Here is a 16,042-nt window from a genome sequence, read left to right as displayed (position 1 = left end):
GACACATTCAGCTTTCTACATATATATTTTAGGACTTATTTTCATAATACAAAACACCTTACAGACCTCTCTATCTAGTTTGTAGTGTTTTATAGGAGATGCTGTTAGAGCTTTAGTAGCTTTAGGTGTTTATAACAGTGGTGCTTTTCATCAGTGACTTCATTTTATATCACTAAGCACTATATTTCACATTTCTAGCGCCAAAGTGACTACTTCAGATCAATATATATTCCCAGCAATAATCTTGGTCCCTATAATTAATCATCATGAGCAAGAATGGTGGCTCAATCAGAATCAAGCTACCATCTGTTTGTTGTTTGTCATTTCAAACATCAAAATGTAAAGCATACCAATAGAGAACATGTTGCAGATAAAGAAAGAATGGCAGATCGAACCAGGTCAGATTCTGCAGATATACATAGCGCTGCAGCTGTTGGCCGCTGACTGATCTTTATTAGAGCACAGAACTTTAATAGCATCAGCAACAGCCGGCGAACAGCGACAGCTTCCTGAAATACAGCAAAACCCACGCCAGCACTGTTCTGGCACACAGCGAGGAAACAAAGTAAAATCGGACAGCAGCACACTTTCAGGGACACTTTGTGTCCAGCATGTGAGCAAGTTATCTGTGTAAACAAGGGAGTAAAGTAGCAAGAATAGCAAAATGTTGAAATGAATAGCATGTCTCTGATGTTAAAGCTGCTGTGGTATATAGTGGAAAATCAGAAAAATTGTCAAATATGTGCCAGGAACATTACTTGGCTTTGCACCTAACCATACAGAGACATGCCTACATAGTGTTTAAACCAGAAAGGGTCTCAATCGCAGGGATTAATGTGTGTGTGTTTGCACTATACACACAGCTGTACATAATTAGTAGTGTCTCCAGTCCCAGTTTGGTTAAGGCCTCTGGGAGAGCATGTCTTCACTGCCACCACAACAGCTTTCCACTAGAGTGTGAAAAAGACTCAATAACAGAGAGAGAGAGGGAGAGAGGGAGGGAGGGAGGGAGGGAGGGAGAGACAGAATGAGAGAAATAAGACATTTAACCTCAATGTGATGGTTATAATTTAAATGTAGCTTTAAACTGTGCTGAAATAGCTGTTTTTAGATGTTTTTATTTTTGTATACTTAACTGTAGTAGAGTTACTGTAAAAAGGTTGAACAAAAAAACAAGTATGAAAAAAAATCTAATATTTAATGAATTAATTAAACTGATAATTGTTAATAAAACCAATAACCTACTCGTTTACTAAACAGCATAGTCTGTTAAGAGTATGATGATTTTGTGTCAAATATTATTCCTCTAGTAGTGTTATATCCAATATTACTGACCACACAATCTTATTGGTAAAAAGGCATCTCTGGTTTTACACTGTATCAACTGGGGTATTCTTTTGAACACTGTGGCTATACAAGGCTTCACTTTGGTCACACTTTGGAACCTGTGATGAGTGTGATCATTTACAGATCAAGCCAACCCCATTACAGTCGTTTTGCTTTTGCTTTACTAGGGAATACCTTACACTCCCCCCTGTAGGCCCCCATTTACACACATTCATTTGTTTGTTCATTCATTCACTCAGTCACATGCTCATTAAAACACAGCTGTTCACCTTTACAGAGGTCTATATTCCATTCCATATAAATGCCATGAGTAAATGTCTCCATTGACTGGAGAGGCAGTCCATGCTCGTACTCATGAACCTCTTCCCCTGTTTCTGTCACTCTGTCATCTCCTTTTCACTGTCATATTCATTTTCAAGTGTGCTTTCCCCAATTAATTACATCTGCATGTAGATCTAACACTCATTTTTGCATGTCTGAGATTTGACCATTATGAGTTGTTGATGTGTAATTTGACAGTCTAACTCAGTTCTGTTGTTTCAAAGTTTGGAATCAGGTGTCGCATAAATACTGTGGGTTATTTATTGCAAAGTATTGCAGATTTAAATGCAATACCAAAGAGTGATGTTTCTCCAAGCAAATTGACTTTACATTGCTAAAAAACATCGATTCCAAACTTTTAATGTCTGATGTCAGATTCCAGACAGTGGTGTCTGGTGTCTGACGTCTGATCCTCTGATGATGTCTGGTGTCTGATGTATCTCCTATGCTCCACACCTCCAGATTGTGATCGGTGAGTGCTATAGGATCCACTACCTGAAGCAGGGCACCCAGTCTTTTGTGGGCAACCCCTACGTCTCTGCCCTCTACAGGCAGGTGGGCGTGTTTATCTTCGGCTGCGCGGTCAGCCAGTCCTTCACGGACATAGCCAAGGTGTCGGTGGGCCGCATGAGGCCACACTTCCTGGATGTGTGCAAACCAGACTACACCACTATCAACTGCTCCCTCGGCTACATCACCGAGTACACCTGCCAGGGTAATTCCAGCAAAGTGCAGGAGGCCAGGTAAGACCGTCACACACCGCTCACTCACACATGCACTCATAAGCTCAGTCACACACACAAACACTTACCAACTAATAGTCGTATTAGCATCAGAAGTCTTTAGTTATTGCTCTTTTTTAAAATGTGTTCAAATCTAATTAAGCAATAATACATGAGAGGGAACGTATAATATTGGCAATATTACATGTTATAGCATCAACCTTAAGTGTATTATTGCGATTATACCACAGTTCCACAGTTTAAGATAAAGAGGACGAGAAAATATGATCTGTTTGGATATAAAAAATAAGGTTACCTGTATGTGGCGGAGTAATACCTCGAGAGCTTCGGTTACAGTACGTTATTGGCTGGTAATGTCACTCATAAAATGCCTCTCAGCCAATCACATTGCAGGGTCGGAACTAACTGTGGTATAATCACGTATATATATATATATATATATATATATATATATATATATATATATATATATATATATATATATATATATATATATATATATAAGCACATTATATAATTGATTAGATAAGGTATTTTATAGATGTTCATACAATTTGCATTGGAAATGGGTTTTTATTGTCAAAATTTCTAATAAAATTCAGATCGTAATCAAACTTCTCTGTAAACTTTCTCTGTTTATTCCAACCTATTTGCTACTAGTGATAAATATTGTAATATCACATTACATCAGACTTTTTACATGGCCATAGATAACCACTCCCTTATTCAACTGAATTGTATTTATACCCCAGTTTAATATTAATGCACAATAATAAAATACACATATCAGCACACCATACACAATAATTGCAGGATCACATGTTGCTTTTTCTGTCTTTTTAGGAAATCCTTCTTTTCTGGACATGCCTCATTTTCAATGTTCACCATGCTGTACCTTGCAGTAAGTACCTGTTTCTCAGATGCACATTTATATTCACACACGCACACATACACACAAGCACTCTCCTTCTCATTGGCTGATGGTGTGAGTGTGTTCAGAGTGTTTTTTTTTTTTTGTATTTTATTTCCTTTTCGGCTGCATGACCCTTCTGGCTACTTGGTGTGAAATGTGATTCACTCTCGTTTTCCTTGTTCATCTCCTGCAGTGGACGCAGACCAGCTGTTTTTTATTTATGCAGCTGTGGAAACTTCCTCTCCTTTTCGGTCCTCATTCCCCCACTCTTTCTCTCTCTCTCTTTATTTCAGTCTCTCTCTTTCTTTCTCTCTGTCTCCCTCACTCAGATTATTTGCCCCCTCTCTCTGCCACCTGTTGGGAGGCCATGTTCAAGCTGTTTTCTTTGCTTAAGGGTCTCTTGCTTCAAACGTCAATTCATTAGATGACCCGCCAGTCCAAAACCCACTTCAAAACCACAAGGAAACGCACTCAAACACGCACATGTGTGCACACATGTATTCCTGCCCACATCCTGCTAACCTGTGCCTATTGGTGTTTCTGGACTGTAGATCAAACCTGTTACACCCACTTCAAAAATGTTCAGAATTCTGTATTGTAATATGAATGTCATATATATGTTAAATATACGACATTATATATATATATATATATATATATATATATATATATATATATATATATATATATATATATATTGTCTTAATGTAATTAGGTACTGCAGGGGTATTTAAAACACTATAAATGGAATTCATAGCAAGATTGTAACATTTGAAAAATGTGCTTATGCTAATACAGTAATATCTGTTTAGGGTTTTACAAAAATATTAGTATACTCAACTAAGTAGATAATTCATTAATTAGATTGATTAATATTTTTCATGCAAAGTTTGGCATCAGACAGTAGTTATTATTTTTTTTAAACCCCAATCACTAGATAGCATAATATTTAATCTCTATTTAGATTTTTTTTTTATGGAGACATTTTCCTAATATAACAATATATATATTTTTGATTAGCATTGCAATATATTTAATTGTAACCTCTTGCCGATACACAGCCCTTTATCTACATGTAAACCAACACCATTTGAGGGTCCAGTTTGCTCATTGATGTGGCCAGCTGTGCGTTCCCCCGTGTTTGGAGAGATTAAGTAGGAGTGTGAGAGAGGGCAGAGTGGGATATGAGCACTGCCAACAGTGCGAGATCCAGGGTTCACGTGTGTGTGCGTGCATGTGGCCGCAGAGGGCTAGTAGGGGTAAGCTGTTTTAACTCAGCCTGTGTTCCCCCTAATACAACTCGAACGGCCATTAAATTAATGTGTGAGTTTGACAGCCTTCCGAGCCTTGAAGCCCCAGCTGGGTCTCCGGCTGCACCTCATACAGACGAAAAGAAACGGGCGTGGAGAAGGAGAACTCACGCCAGAGCTGTCGAGCGTTCAGTGACTAAAGTGATCTAAAGTGGCTTTTCTACATACACCTAGAACACTTTATCTATTGTGATTAAACATAAAATAAGCACATTGCTGTTGTACATATGCTGTCACTGCGAGGATTAGTGTCCTAGAAATCATGTAAAATGCTTCACTGCTTCCAAAGTGATGATATTGTTTCAAAATGTAATTGTTTTTCAATTTAAAGCAAATTTTTTTTCAGAATATTGCTTCCCAACAATAGCAGCAGTAACTGTTGTTTCAGCTAGTATTATATATTATACATTTAATCTGCTTACAGTATATGGATTCTTAGTTCACCTTGAAGCATAGTACATTTCTGCCTCACCATACAACCATTGTTTAAACCAAAATTTATCCTCTTCAATACTTCAAATGATGTAAAGCATCAAAAAATTTACGTGACTAAAAGTTATGTGTAACTAATGCATATATGTATCAATATGCATTTTTAAAAGTTTAACAATTTAACATTCAAAAAGAGATCGCAATAGTGCATGCCCAATTACGGGACTAAAGTAATAACAAAAAATAGGGAAAAAAAAGAAAGGCATAAAAGGAAATGTGGAGAAAACATAAAAGACATAAATAGTAATAGGGTTATAAGTGCTCTTGGCTCTCATGCTGACTTCAACACGAAATGTTCTATATTTTTCCCTCCCTCTCTTTCTTCCTCCTCTCCGCCTGTCATTATCTGCATACACTGCCATGGGACAGACAGTGATGTCATGATGAGGGTAGACTCTAGCTCTCGCTGTCACTCTTTCCTTTCTGTTTACTTTACCCTCAACTCCACCACAGCGTGGCCAGACGTCCCGCAGACCCCCATCAGCTAACGTCTTACTGGTTTTCTCACTTACAGTAGAGGAGAAATTTCCATTCAGGACATTTATAGATGATGTACTCACTTCACTATATGAGACAAAGTCTTGTGTGTCTTACATGATTATATTTGTATCAGAGGTAGAATGGAAGAAGATTAAAAGGATACGTTGAATGGAGAGGATTAGAATGTATTGAAACCAGAGATGAGAAAAAAAAAACATAGCTTGGGTTTAGACATCAGGGATTCCCCTCAAAATCAGTCAGAGATCAATGTTGATTCTGCTCCTTGTTGTGGTATATTTTGTTTTGTATTTGAGCTGTACAATGAATAGCTCTTGCTATGTGATGTATTTAAGGAATAGTGTTCTGCAATGAATCTATTGTATGAATGGTTGTAGCAATCAAGACAATCCAAGTAATATTTGTGTAAAATCCTTTAATAACACATGCTGCGTTCACTTTCAGTGACAGTTCTGCACCTCTCTGCTTGCCCAGAAATGCATGTGTAAAGCATGTCCTTTACTATTGGCTCAAAGCTCAAAATACACTTCCTGAATGTAGGAGGAGAACAAGAAACACCCATTCTAACATAATACTGCTGCTTTACCTAAATACTAGCTTTTTTTCAGGTAAAAAAAAAACAAGCAGGTTTTGGTACTTTTAAAACTACTGTTTTTAATATTTAATATGTCTGTCGAAGTGTTATATGACATAATGTGATCTGATCTCGATCCGACTCAGCTCCCATATATTTATATTTCTTTTTAATTGGACTTACCTGTATGTTTAATTACTGATAATGAGCAGTTTAATCTAAAATATATGCCAGAGAATATACTGCTCTAAACAAATAAAGTGTTATATGGCATAATGTAATAAATTACACATTATGAGAGGTGTTAATATACTAATATATCATGTATTAGATCCTTCCAGATAGCATGGAAAGTTCGCAAAGGCAAACTTGAATGCAATCAACGCAAATGATCTTAAACTTCCTCAAGTTGCACTTATTTTGCACTTGCAAGTTGTTTAGTAATCACGAACTGACTTGTTTATTCACATATTTCAACTTTTAACATGGTTGTTACTGTTGTTTTAGCTCTGCAGCATCTTCTTGTCTATTTAATAAGTAAACTTTCATGACTTGTTAGCCATCCGAGCCTTAAAGCTCCAGCACAAAACCGAGGAATAACATTTTGACACCAAATATCTTGGCTGATCCAGGACTTCTTTAACACGCCAGTTTCCACAGAGGTCAGTGATTGGGATGATTGGGATTGGTACAGCACAGCTCTCTGAGGACGCATCCCATAGCTCTTAGCTCTGGGAACTTTAACCAGCCGTCTAAGTGACATTAAATAGCATGCTGATGGATGGCTGACTCGGGGCAGTAGACGAGTGTGTGCTGGCGTGGCCGTGTCTGTGGGGATTTCAGTGGCTTTGGGATTGGGTATTTTCTAGCCTCCCTCTAACCTCTAGTCTCTCAGCCCATATGTTCTGGTTTGGCCTGAAGCAGAAGGAGGCGTCCTCTTTGGCCTAAACCACACGGCGACACGAGCATGGAGAGCATGGCAAACAGCCAGCTGCCTGCCTCCCTAGAGAGGGAATGAGACGACTCCGCAGAGGAGCACTGAACAAAAGCCTGAGAGAAGTTGGTGACAGTGGTTGATTTGACTCGGAGGACTCACATGTTGTGGACTGCATTCATCATTCCAGTGTTGTGGTTGCACTGAAAGAAAGCCCACTTCCCTGTGTTGGCTTCTTCAGACCTGACCTGAGGTTAGGGTGTGGAAAGCCCCAGTGGAAAAGTCAGAACTGGCGAGAAAAGCGCAGAAATGGAGCTGTAGGCCTGACTCTCAGAGCATGGCAAGCCCAGTTGTGGCGGATGATCAACACAACAATTCAACAATACTGCATGAAAACACCATGAAAACAAGTCTGCTCAAAACACTGTGAAGAAAACACACACCCCCTCCCTTCGTTCTCGCTCTGTATTTCCCGCTTTTTGTTTTTTTTCTGAGGAGAAGAGGATGTGGTCATTTTGGATACAGTTTAGGAACATCTAGCTTTTCCAAGGGTTTGTAATGGATGTTTTTGTAGTATTTATTTTAAGCAGGTTTTATCTTTTTATATCCCAAACAGTCTGGAACCTACAATAGTACAATAATTTTAATCAACATCCTTTACATAGAACTTAATAAAATGTTAATAAAATATTAACATTTGTTAATACAAATTTGTTTATGTAGTCAAAATGTTGGATGATCACCACCCCACCTTATCCTTACACCTTATTTACCCAACTCAACCCAAAAGTACTGGATGGAGCTTAATCATTCCAGAGAACATACTCAGCTTATACTTGGGTCCTGTTCTATTGGCAGCACTTTTCTATAGAGATTAGAGAAGCTGTGTGTGTGCACATTTTTGCACATCTGTGTCAGCAGTGAGTGCATATTAAAGTGATTGGATGCACTAATTAGGTGGGGTATAAATAAACATTAGACACCTGGTGCATAGTGATCATACACACCTTACACTTTATGCTGGGCCTTTTATCCTCAGAAAAAATGGCTACCTATTAAGTATATTTTAACTTGCAGTAAAAAAAAACATACTTAAAAAATATCTGGAATAAAATAAAGAATTTAAGTTTTTGAATCAGTTTCTCTGATTTTGCTATTTACAGGTATATGCTTGAATAAAATAACCATTGTTGTTTTATTCTATAAACTCCGGACAACAGTTCTTCCAAATTTCAAATAAAAATATTGTCATTTAGAGCATTTATTTGCAGTAAAATGGGAAATGTCTGAAATAACAAAAAGATGCAGAGCTTTCAGACCTCAAATAATGCAAAGAAAACAAGTTCATATTCATAAAGGTTTTAAGAGTTCAGAAATCAATATTTGTGGTGGAATAACCCTGGTTTAATCACAGTTTTTATGCATCTTGGCATGTTCTTCTCCACCAGTCTTACACACTTCTTTTGGATAACTTTATGCCACTCCTGGTGCCAATATTCAAGCAAATTTAGCCTGGTATGATGGCTTGTGATCATCCATCTTTCTCTTGATTATATTCCAGAGGTTTTCAAATTGGTAAAATCAAAGAAACTCATCATTTTTTAGCTGTAATTTATCTGTATTTATCCAAAGAACATTATTTATACTAAGGAAGACCCTTTGGTGGACATGAGGTTTAGTATTAATGTGTTAAATCTTTAAAAGAAGAAGAGAAGAAAATGTGTCGTGAAACATTTACTTGTTTCATGGTCTTTTGTTTTTGATCCTTTTTCTCTTTTCCCCCAGTTTCCCACCTTGTTCTTCTGTATTGTCTGTCTGTATCCAGCAAACTTGGACGGTAGATCCTAACAGTCGCTCCAAATATTTACTGAGTGCTGCTTCAGTGCTTGCCCATGGCCATGCATGGAGGCTGAGGAGTTAGTAGACCAAAAACAGCAGCGGGGTTTAAAAATACCCCTCCAGGAGCTTTTCCATTGTCTCAGCCAGGACATTCAAACTATCCTGCCCTGAGTATCAGATGGCAGCATGCTCCACTTGCCTGCAGGGAAGGCATGGGAGAGAATCTCAGCAGGACAAAGCGTCTTATCTGCTGTATAGCAGCAGTGTTGTGTCTTTTTAGAGTGTTAATGGTGTGTGTGGGTGTGTTAGTTAGTGTGCGAGTGTACTCGTCACACCACACGCTGGGATAAGAGTATCAGGGACGCACTTTGTCTGACATCCGCACTGAAGTCTGAATGGGTCTTAAAGAAGATCAAGGCATCTGAACACAGGCTGCTGCAAGTCTGTGTGTCCACGCCACGCTGAGCTTATCTAAACTCTGATAGCTAAGGACTATCTCTGATTCTAGCAGAGCGTCTTCAGGCCCTCTGCTTTATCAGCTCCCTGACTGTCTGTGCACAGCTAATGTGCTTAATACTACTGTCTCTGTTTTAATGAAATGGAGTTACATTACAAGTTTAGAATAAATCCCAATCTGTAGTTACTTTACATTGATGATTAATATCAATTAATATTATATGCATATGTATGGGCAACCTAATTTTTTAAATAAAGGGTCTTTTAAAGCTTTAGTTCTTTAGTAAAGGTAAATGTTCCGTATAGAACAATGACAACCCAAAAAAAAACACTTAATTTTTAAATGTTTCTTCTTTGTCTGGAGAAATGTTTCTTTTTATTCATGAAACCCCAAAATGTATAATTGTTGACCTTCTTAAAATTGGTTCTATGTAGTACCAAAAAGGGTTCCACTATAGTTTTTATTACTCTTTGTATATCAGTATTAAGAATGTAGGTACAATTTTAAAACGTTTACATCACATGTGCTTTAAATTTCCTTAATTTTCTTAGTCAAAGCTATTTTCTATGACTATTTCCCCTCAACACTGCTTAGATGCTTCTTTATACTGTTCCAAAATTGCACAAATAGGTTATGTAGTTATTGTGAGTCACACCTCTGTATGACCTGGTATTTGTTCCTCAGTACTGCTCTGCATCCCTGTCTAGACAATTGCATTTTCTCCTTCTGCTCGTGCCCCAGACTGCTAATTGCCGGCTCTTGATCTTTTAGCAGATAATTGCCATGGGCTACATTGCAGATTTATATGTTCGGTTTTAGCATTAGTGGTGGATTAGTGCAACATTCCTCTCCTGTGTGTGTGTGTGTGTGTGTGTGTGTGTGTGTGTGTGTGTGTGTGTGTGTTAATGAGTGCTTGATGTACACTGTCCCGAGGCTCCGGTTGACTTGTTTGTTTTGTGGACAGTTGTTTATGTTCAGAGTGAAAGGCAACAGCATTCCTGGGATTGCACAGCATTGTGTAACATTAGCCAGCAGGCGAGAGAGAGAGAGGGGAAAAAAAAAGAGGGAGAGAGAGAGCTATTAACTGTCCCCCAATTTTCCATTTCATTTCACTTCACTGGCAGGCCTGCAGTGGTTATATCACTGTATCAGTGTGACAGATTTTCGGGAGATTAAGTTCACTACGATCGAGTCCCTGTGTTTATATCTGCGGTTTATTTAATTGTATTCATCACTGCGTACGTGTAGGAGCCAGTCTGAATGCTCTACCCAATAAATAAGCACTAAACTAAATAAACACAACTATAAACACTACCTTCTGGGAACAGGGCCTGCTTTGACATGTAATACACAGGATACAAGGCCATCCCTTCAGTCCCACTTCTCAAAATGACCATCTTACTTGTCCACCTTATCAATCTTTTGATTATGTAGCCTCAAAAGAGACCTGGCTCTAATACAGTTTACTACAGTCTCCTTATTTATGTTGCTTAAAGGTGACCACTACTAATACTAAATTTGCATACAGAAAACCAGCAGTTAAAAGCCAGTGACGAACAAAAGGCATTTTTAGAGTAATTTGAATTCACCACATGTGAAGCCTGTATGAATCACTCTATGGATCTTCCCATAAAGAGATTTTCTTTCTGTCTTTGTTGTCACAGTTTTACAACTGGCAGTTCTGAGACTAATTCCGTTAAGGACATTCTCACCAGACCACAACGTTTTGGACGGAGAGCACCCTTGCTGCGTTTGCTTTCCGTGGGAAAAGTTCCACCCTCAGATGCTTTATTTGCATGTTTGTTTCCTAATTCCTCTTCCCATATGTTTGATTGTTTTTAGAGAAAGTCAGTGGTGAAAATAACACTGTGTTCTAGCTTAGAAAAGCCCTGCCAGTAGTGGGTCTTGTTTCTGCACAGGCCGAACGGAATGTGCAAATCAAAAGCTATGACATTCAATCCAGCGTCAGTCAAGACTTTGGATTTTTTAATGCTAGTGAAATTTGCTGTTTACGAGGGATTGTGGGTCAGATATTAAGGAGTAAGTGGCCAAACCATCAGAGCAGTGTTCAGAACTAATAAAAATGTTCATATAAAACTTTCATCAAATCTCAGGCTTAGATTGCTTCCAAAAAGTGCTGTTGATTTGGCCTTTGACTGATGTTCAGTCAAATGCAATGACTTGGGAATAAAAGAAATTGAAGACATTAGAAAAAGAAGAAAGAGAGAGTGAGAGAGAGAGTAAAGTAAAGTAAAGGTATGTTTTTTCAGGTTGCTGAGTCAGGATGCAGTAATAATTGTTTGGGTCTTTTTCCCTGTAAGGCCTGCAGGTTGTGTCATGAGTGGGTACTGAGCTAGCACACCGTAGTTTAATCTGTCTGAGACAGGCACTGTGCGGGAAATTCTCACACACTTATCGGTGCATCATCTTTCTGCTGTGATGAATGCGGTTAAATGGTGGATTAGCAGATAAGAGCAGCTGAATGAATAAGGTTATGCAGGTGCTTATACCGCTACGAGACACCAACTATTTGGCAGCTTTGTCGTACATTTAATATTAATCATAAGAAGAAGAACAGCACTTATCTTAGAAAAATTCACAGTGCTTCATTGCCGGCGTAAAATAAAAGCATATAAACACAACAGTATTTGGCAAAATGACATAACGCAAAGACATAATACCAGTTTACAAAACAAAAAATCGAATCAAGAATTAAAACGAAAAATAACAATGTTTAAAAAGCACAGCTCAGGAACTAAATATTTCAATCAAAACAGTGCAAGCAGTGTTTATTTTTAGCCCAGAATTGTCTATTTGGCTGCTGATTTGAAGATAGCTGCACCAAGCTTGACATCACATGAGATGTAGCGAGGAAACTCCAAATCCCAAACATCCTCAGGGAGGGACCCTGCCCTGTGGCACACACAATGGCTGCAATGTGAACAACGCACTGTCCAGGAAGACGTAGCTGACCTCGTCCACACCTCGGCTGGCAAACTGCACGCTGGAGGCGACGCCTGTCTTGTAGGCTATTGTTTGTTTGGTATAACACTTTGGTCTTCTGTTTCTTTGGCCTTTGTTCGTTTCTGTGTGTGTGACTTGAGTATGTTAATGCTGCACCTCCGTGTTGTACGTAAGGGAAGTTGTCCTTATGTTACTGATTGATGGTCGGGGTCAGGATGGGGAATGCAGGAAATGAATGGCTTTTACATTGACCTGTACGAGAGGCCCTTTTTGCTTTACTGCGTCATCGCAACACTGACCCCCCACTTACCCCTGTGCCCCTGACCCCCATAACCACAGACCAGCCAGCCCCTTCCTCAACATATCCCTTACTCTCTCTCTTCCTCTTTCTCACACTGTCACTGTTTTCTTGCCCTGACGAGGGTTTCTGCTTTCAGAAAGCTACTTTTATATTAACTATTGTATTTTTTTGTTTTTGGGTTGTGATGGTAAGAAAGGATTAGGCTTTTCCTTAAAAACATCCAATCACGTTACTGATAAATGTCCTGAAGTGTTGGGTAACACTTTGCCCTGTTGTCCAATACTGGTACTTTGGCACTGTCCTGTAGTGTTACTTTTTTTGCTCTCCTGTAGTGTTACTGTTCTGTAGTCCTATAATGTTACTTTTCTGCTCTCCTGAAGTGTTACTTTTCTGCTGTTCTGACATGTTACTTTTCAGTTGTCCTTTAGTGTTACTTTTTAGCTTTTACTGTAATGTTACTGTTCTGCTGTCCTGTAATGTTACTTTTCTGCTGTCCTGTAATGATACTTTTCAGCTGCCCTGTAGTTTTACTTTTCTGCTGTCCTTAAGTGTTACTCTTCAGCTGTCCTGTAGTGTTACTGTTCTGTAGTCCTATATTGTTACCTTAATGGTGACCTACAGTATTACTTCTCAGCTGTCCTGTAGCTTTAAGTTTCTTTTAAGTTTAAAGAAGACTGTGCCTTTTATCAGTGTGACATTGTGTGTGTGTGTGTGGGGGGGGGGGGGTTGCTGACTGTAAACACATTTAATAGAAAGAGTCAAACAGTCCTGTGCTGTTTCTGTTGCTTACACCTCACCCTGTTTTTTCTCTCTCTCTCTCTCTCTCTGTCTGCAGTTCTACCTGCAGTCTCGGTTCACATGGCGTGGAGCTCGACTCCTGAGGCCTCTCCTCCAGTTCACTCTGTTGATGATGGCCTTCTACACTGGTCTGTCCCGCGTCTCTGACCACAAGCACCACCCGACTGACGTGCTGGCTGGATTTGTACAAGGAGCACTTGTGGCCTACTGCATAGTGAGTATCTCTCTCCCTTCACCACTCTCTGTCTTTCTATCTTTCTTTTTCCCCTCATACAAACATACATACAAACCCTATGGGACCTAGATGTGGCCCTACTCTGTAAGTATGGCCTGTGCATATTGTGCCCACAAACATATTTTCAAGTTTAAAAAGATTATGGCGGTTTAAAAGTCACTTTATTCAAACTGTGATGGCAACAGCACCTACAGTAAATGGGCTGAGTGAACATGCAAGTGTCATAGTTTGCCCTGTCTCTTACCACCTGCTTTGCCCCGGATTTTATGAGCTGGCACATTCACCCCACTAAGAATTTATCATGCTCTTTTTCTTGTGATTGGCCGGAAGCACTTTGTGGTGAGCGCTTGGCCAAAAAAGCTTGTCACACAGTGAGAGGCAATTGACAATTATCATGGGCTGTTGTTGCCTATTTTTCGTGCATGTCAAAAAAGGACAGAAGACCAGTTGGAGTCTGAGTTTGGAATTGAACCACAGAATTCACTGGAAACAAACCAGCCCATTCCTTAGACCCGCTCTCTCTCTTTTTTCGTTCTTTCTCTCCCTTTCACTCCCTCTCTGTCCACTAAGTTGTCCAGCCGTTACAAAAGCAGCAAATCTCACTAATGAGGAGCATATTGCCTGCATGGAGCCTCTGGGCAACGCAGCAGTAGCAAGAAGGCTGTTTTTCAAAAAGGCAGAAAGTAGAGAGGAAAGAAAGAAGAGGTTCAGAAGGAGAGAGATGGAAAAATAATAATTTCTGCACTTCATTGCTTCTACGCTACTTGAGACACATGTCACCTCGGCTCGTGCCAGATGTTTACAGTAGCCAAAAGAACTTCACTAAGCTGGATGGTGCCTGGGAAAATTTACTCCGGGCAAAGGAAGGGATTGGAGGATGGGTGGAGGGAGGGCAGAAGAAGAAGAAGGCTACATTTAAAAGAGAAATGACACTGCTAATTATTTTGGATTTTTTTTCACATTGGGATGGCTAATTTTTATTGGCTCCAAGATATTAATATGTTTTGCTCTTGGGTAATTTTAGTAGACCATAAATGCCCCTATTACTCATCTTCTTTATTAATCCTAAATTACCTTTTTGCACTGTCTTACCTATTATATATATTACTGTATAAAAAAGAACAGTGCTGCCTTTATTGTTGCATGCACTGTAATAGTTTCTGTGCAACTGGGCACACAAATCCAGAACATATTTCAGAAAAGTTTAAAAGCAATATCTTAGCCATTTCTTTAAAGGGTTAACCACCCCTGTAGCAACCATCACATCGCCTTCAAACAGGGGCCTAAAGACAAACTTGGAAATTGTTAGCCACGCTAAAATGAAAAGTGCTTTTACAGAGGCTTCATCAGTGGCTGCCAAAATCAGTGGCTGGCAAAGTCTCTGCTGCTGTAGTTCACCCAGGTTGATTGCTGAGTAGAAGCTGTCACACTGCTGTGCGTCTCTAATGAACATTACACTACGCAGTGTGGCCTGGGAATCTGACACTGTGTTGTTTTTCCTCGCTCTTATTGGCTTCGGTTGGGTACCACCCCTAATAGTACGCAAATGATGACCATAGATCTGTCAAGTTATCCCAGTGGATTGTGCAATACGCGAGTTCTGACATCATCTCGGATATGAAATGTGTTTTTTTTGCAGCTAGATCCCAGTGGCCTTTTTCCCTTTCCCAATGCCTCATTGTTTCGTAAGAGCGAAAGTCATTAGATCATGTTCATTCATGTTTTTGTACTACATGCATTTACAAGCTTTTTTTTTTTTATCATCAATGTTTTTTTTTCACAGAGTGTTGCACAACTTAATGTCATATGAGAACTCAGACACCACTTGAACGTGGCAATAGGGAGAATGAGAAAGAGAGAGAGAAAAAAAAGGGAGCAGAAACAAGACGCTTAGCTGTGCAGATCGAGGCGCCCGTCCTCTTTTACAGCCCTTGTATTGGAAGCTCTCCCACTCCTCTCTCCTCTCCACCTAACTCTCAACTCCCACCCTGCTCACACGCACACATCTGTGAACACTTATAGTAGCCCAATTAGAGTATCTCTAATAACCACAGTTCAGAGGGAACCTATGGGGAGAACATACAGCACACGTGGCTGCTGGAGAAATAAAAACACAGCGAGGGTCTAAAGTTATGTTTCCATACACATGCAAAGCAGCAATGCAACACATTGAGGTATGTGTGGGAATGCAGGAGGTCAGATCCGGACATGCTTAGACTGTTTTTTTTTTACCCTCCATTAGGCCTGGTAGTGCCACTTTAGCTATATTTTGTTCTGCAATATGTAAAGACCTTTCTGTTAATATTGCTTGACACA

The 16,042-nt window shown here is 39.4% G+C and overlaps 1 protein-coding gene across 2 annotated transcripts in view; it reads left to right on the top strand.

The window, feature by feature from the left end:
• plpp3 (phospholipid phosphatase 3) overlaps positions 1–16,042 on the top strand; it is a 48,039-nt gene that overhangs the window by 24,422 nt on the left and 7,575 nt on the right. For both annotated transcript variants that reach the window (XM_007260661.4, XM_007260660.4), the window contains exons 3-5: positions 2,131–2,411; positions 3,255–3,312; positions 13,529–13,705. In XM_007260661.4, the coding sequence (XP_007260723.3) occupies positions 2,131–2,411; positions 3,255–3,312; positions 13,529–13,705 (516 nt within the window). The remainder of the gene's footprint in view (positions 1–2,130; positions 2,412–3,254; positions 3,313–13,528; positions 13,706–16,042) is intronic.

The sequence above is a fragment of the Astyanax mexicanus genome, chromosome 1 (genome assembly GCF_023375975.1).
Source record: "Astyanax mexicanus isolate ESR-SI-001 chromosome 1, AstMex3_surface, whole genome shotgun sequence".
NCBI lineage: Eukaryota > Metazoa > Chordata > Actinopteri > Characiformes > Acestrorhamphidae > Astyanax > Astyanax mexicanus.
Note: the sequence above shows the minus strand (reverse complement) of the source record. Positions and strands in the feature narration are given on the sequence as shown.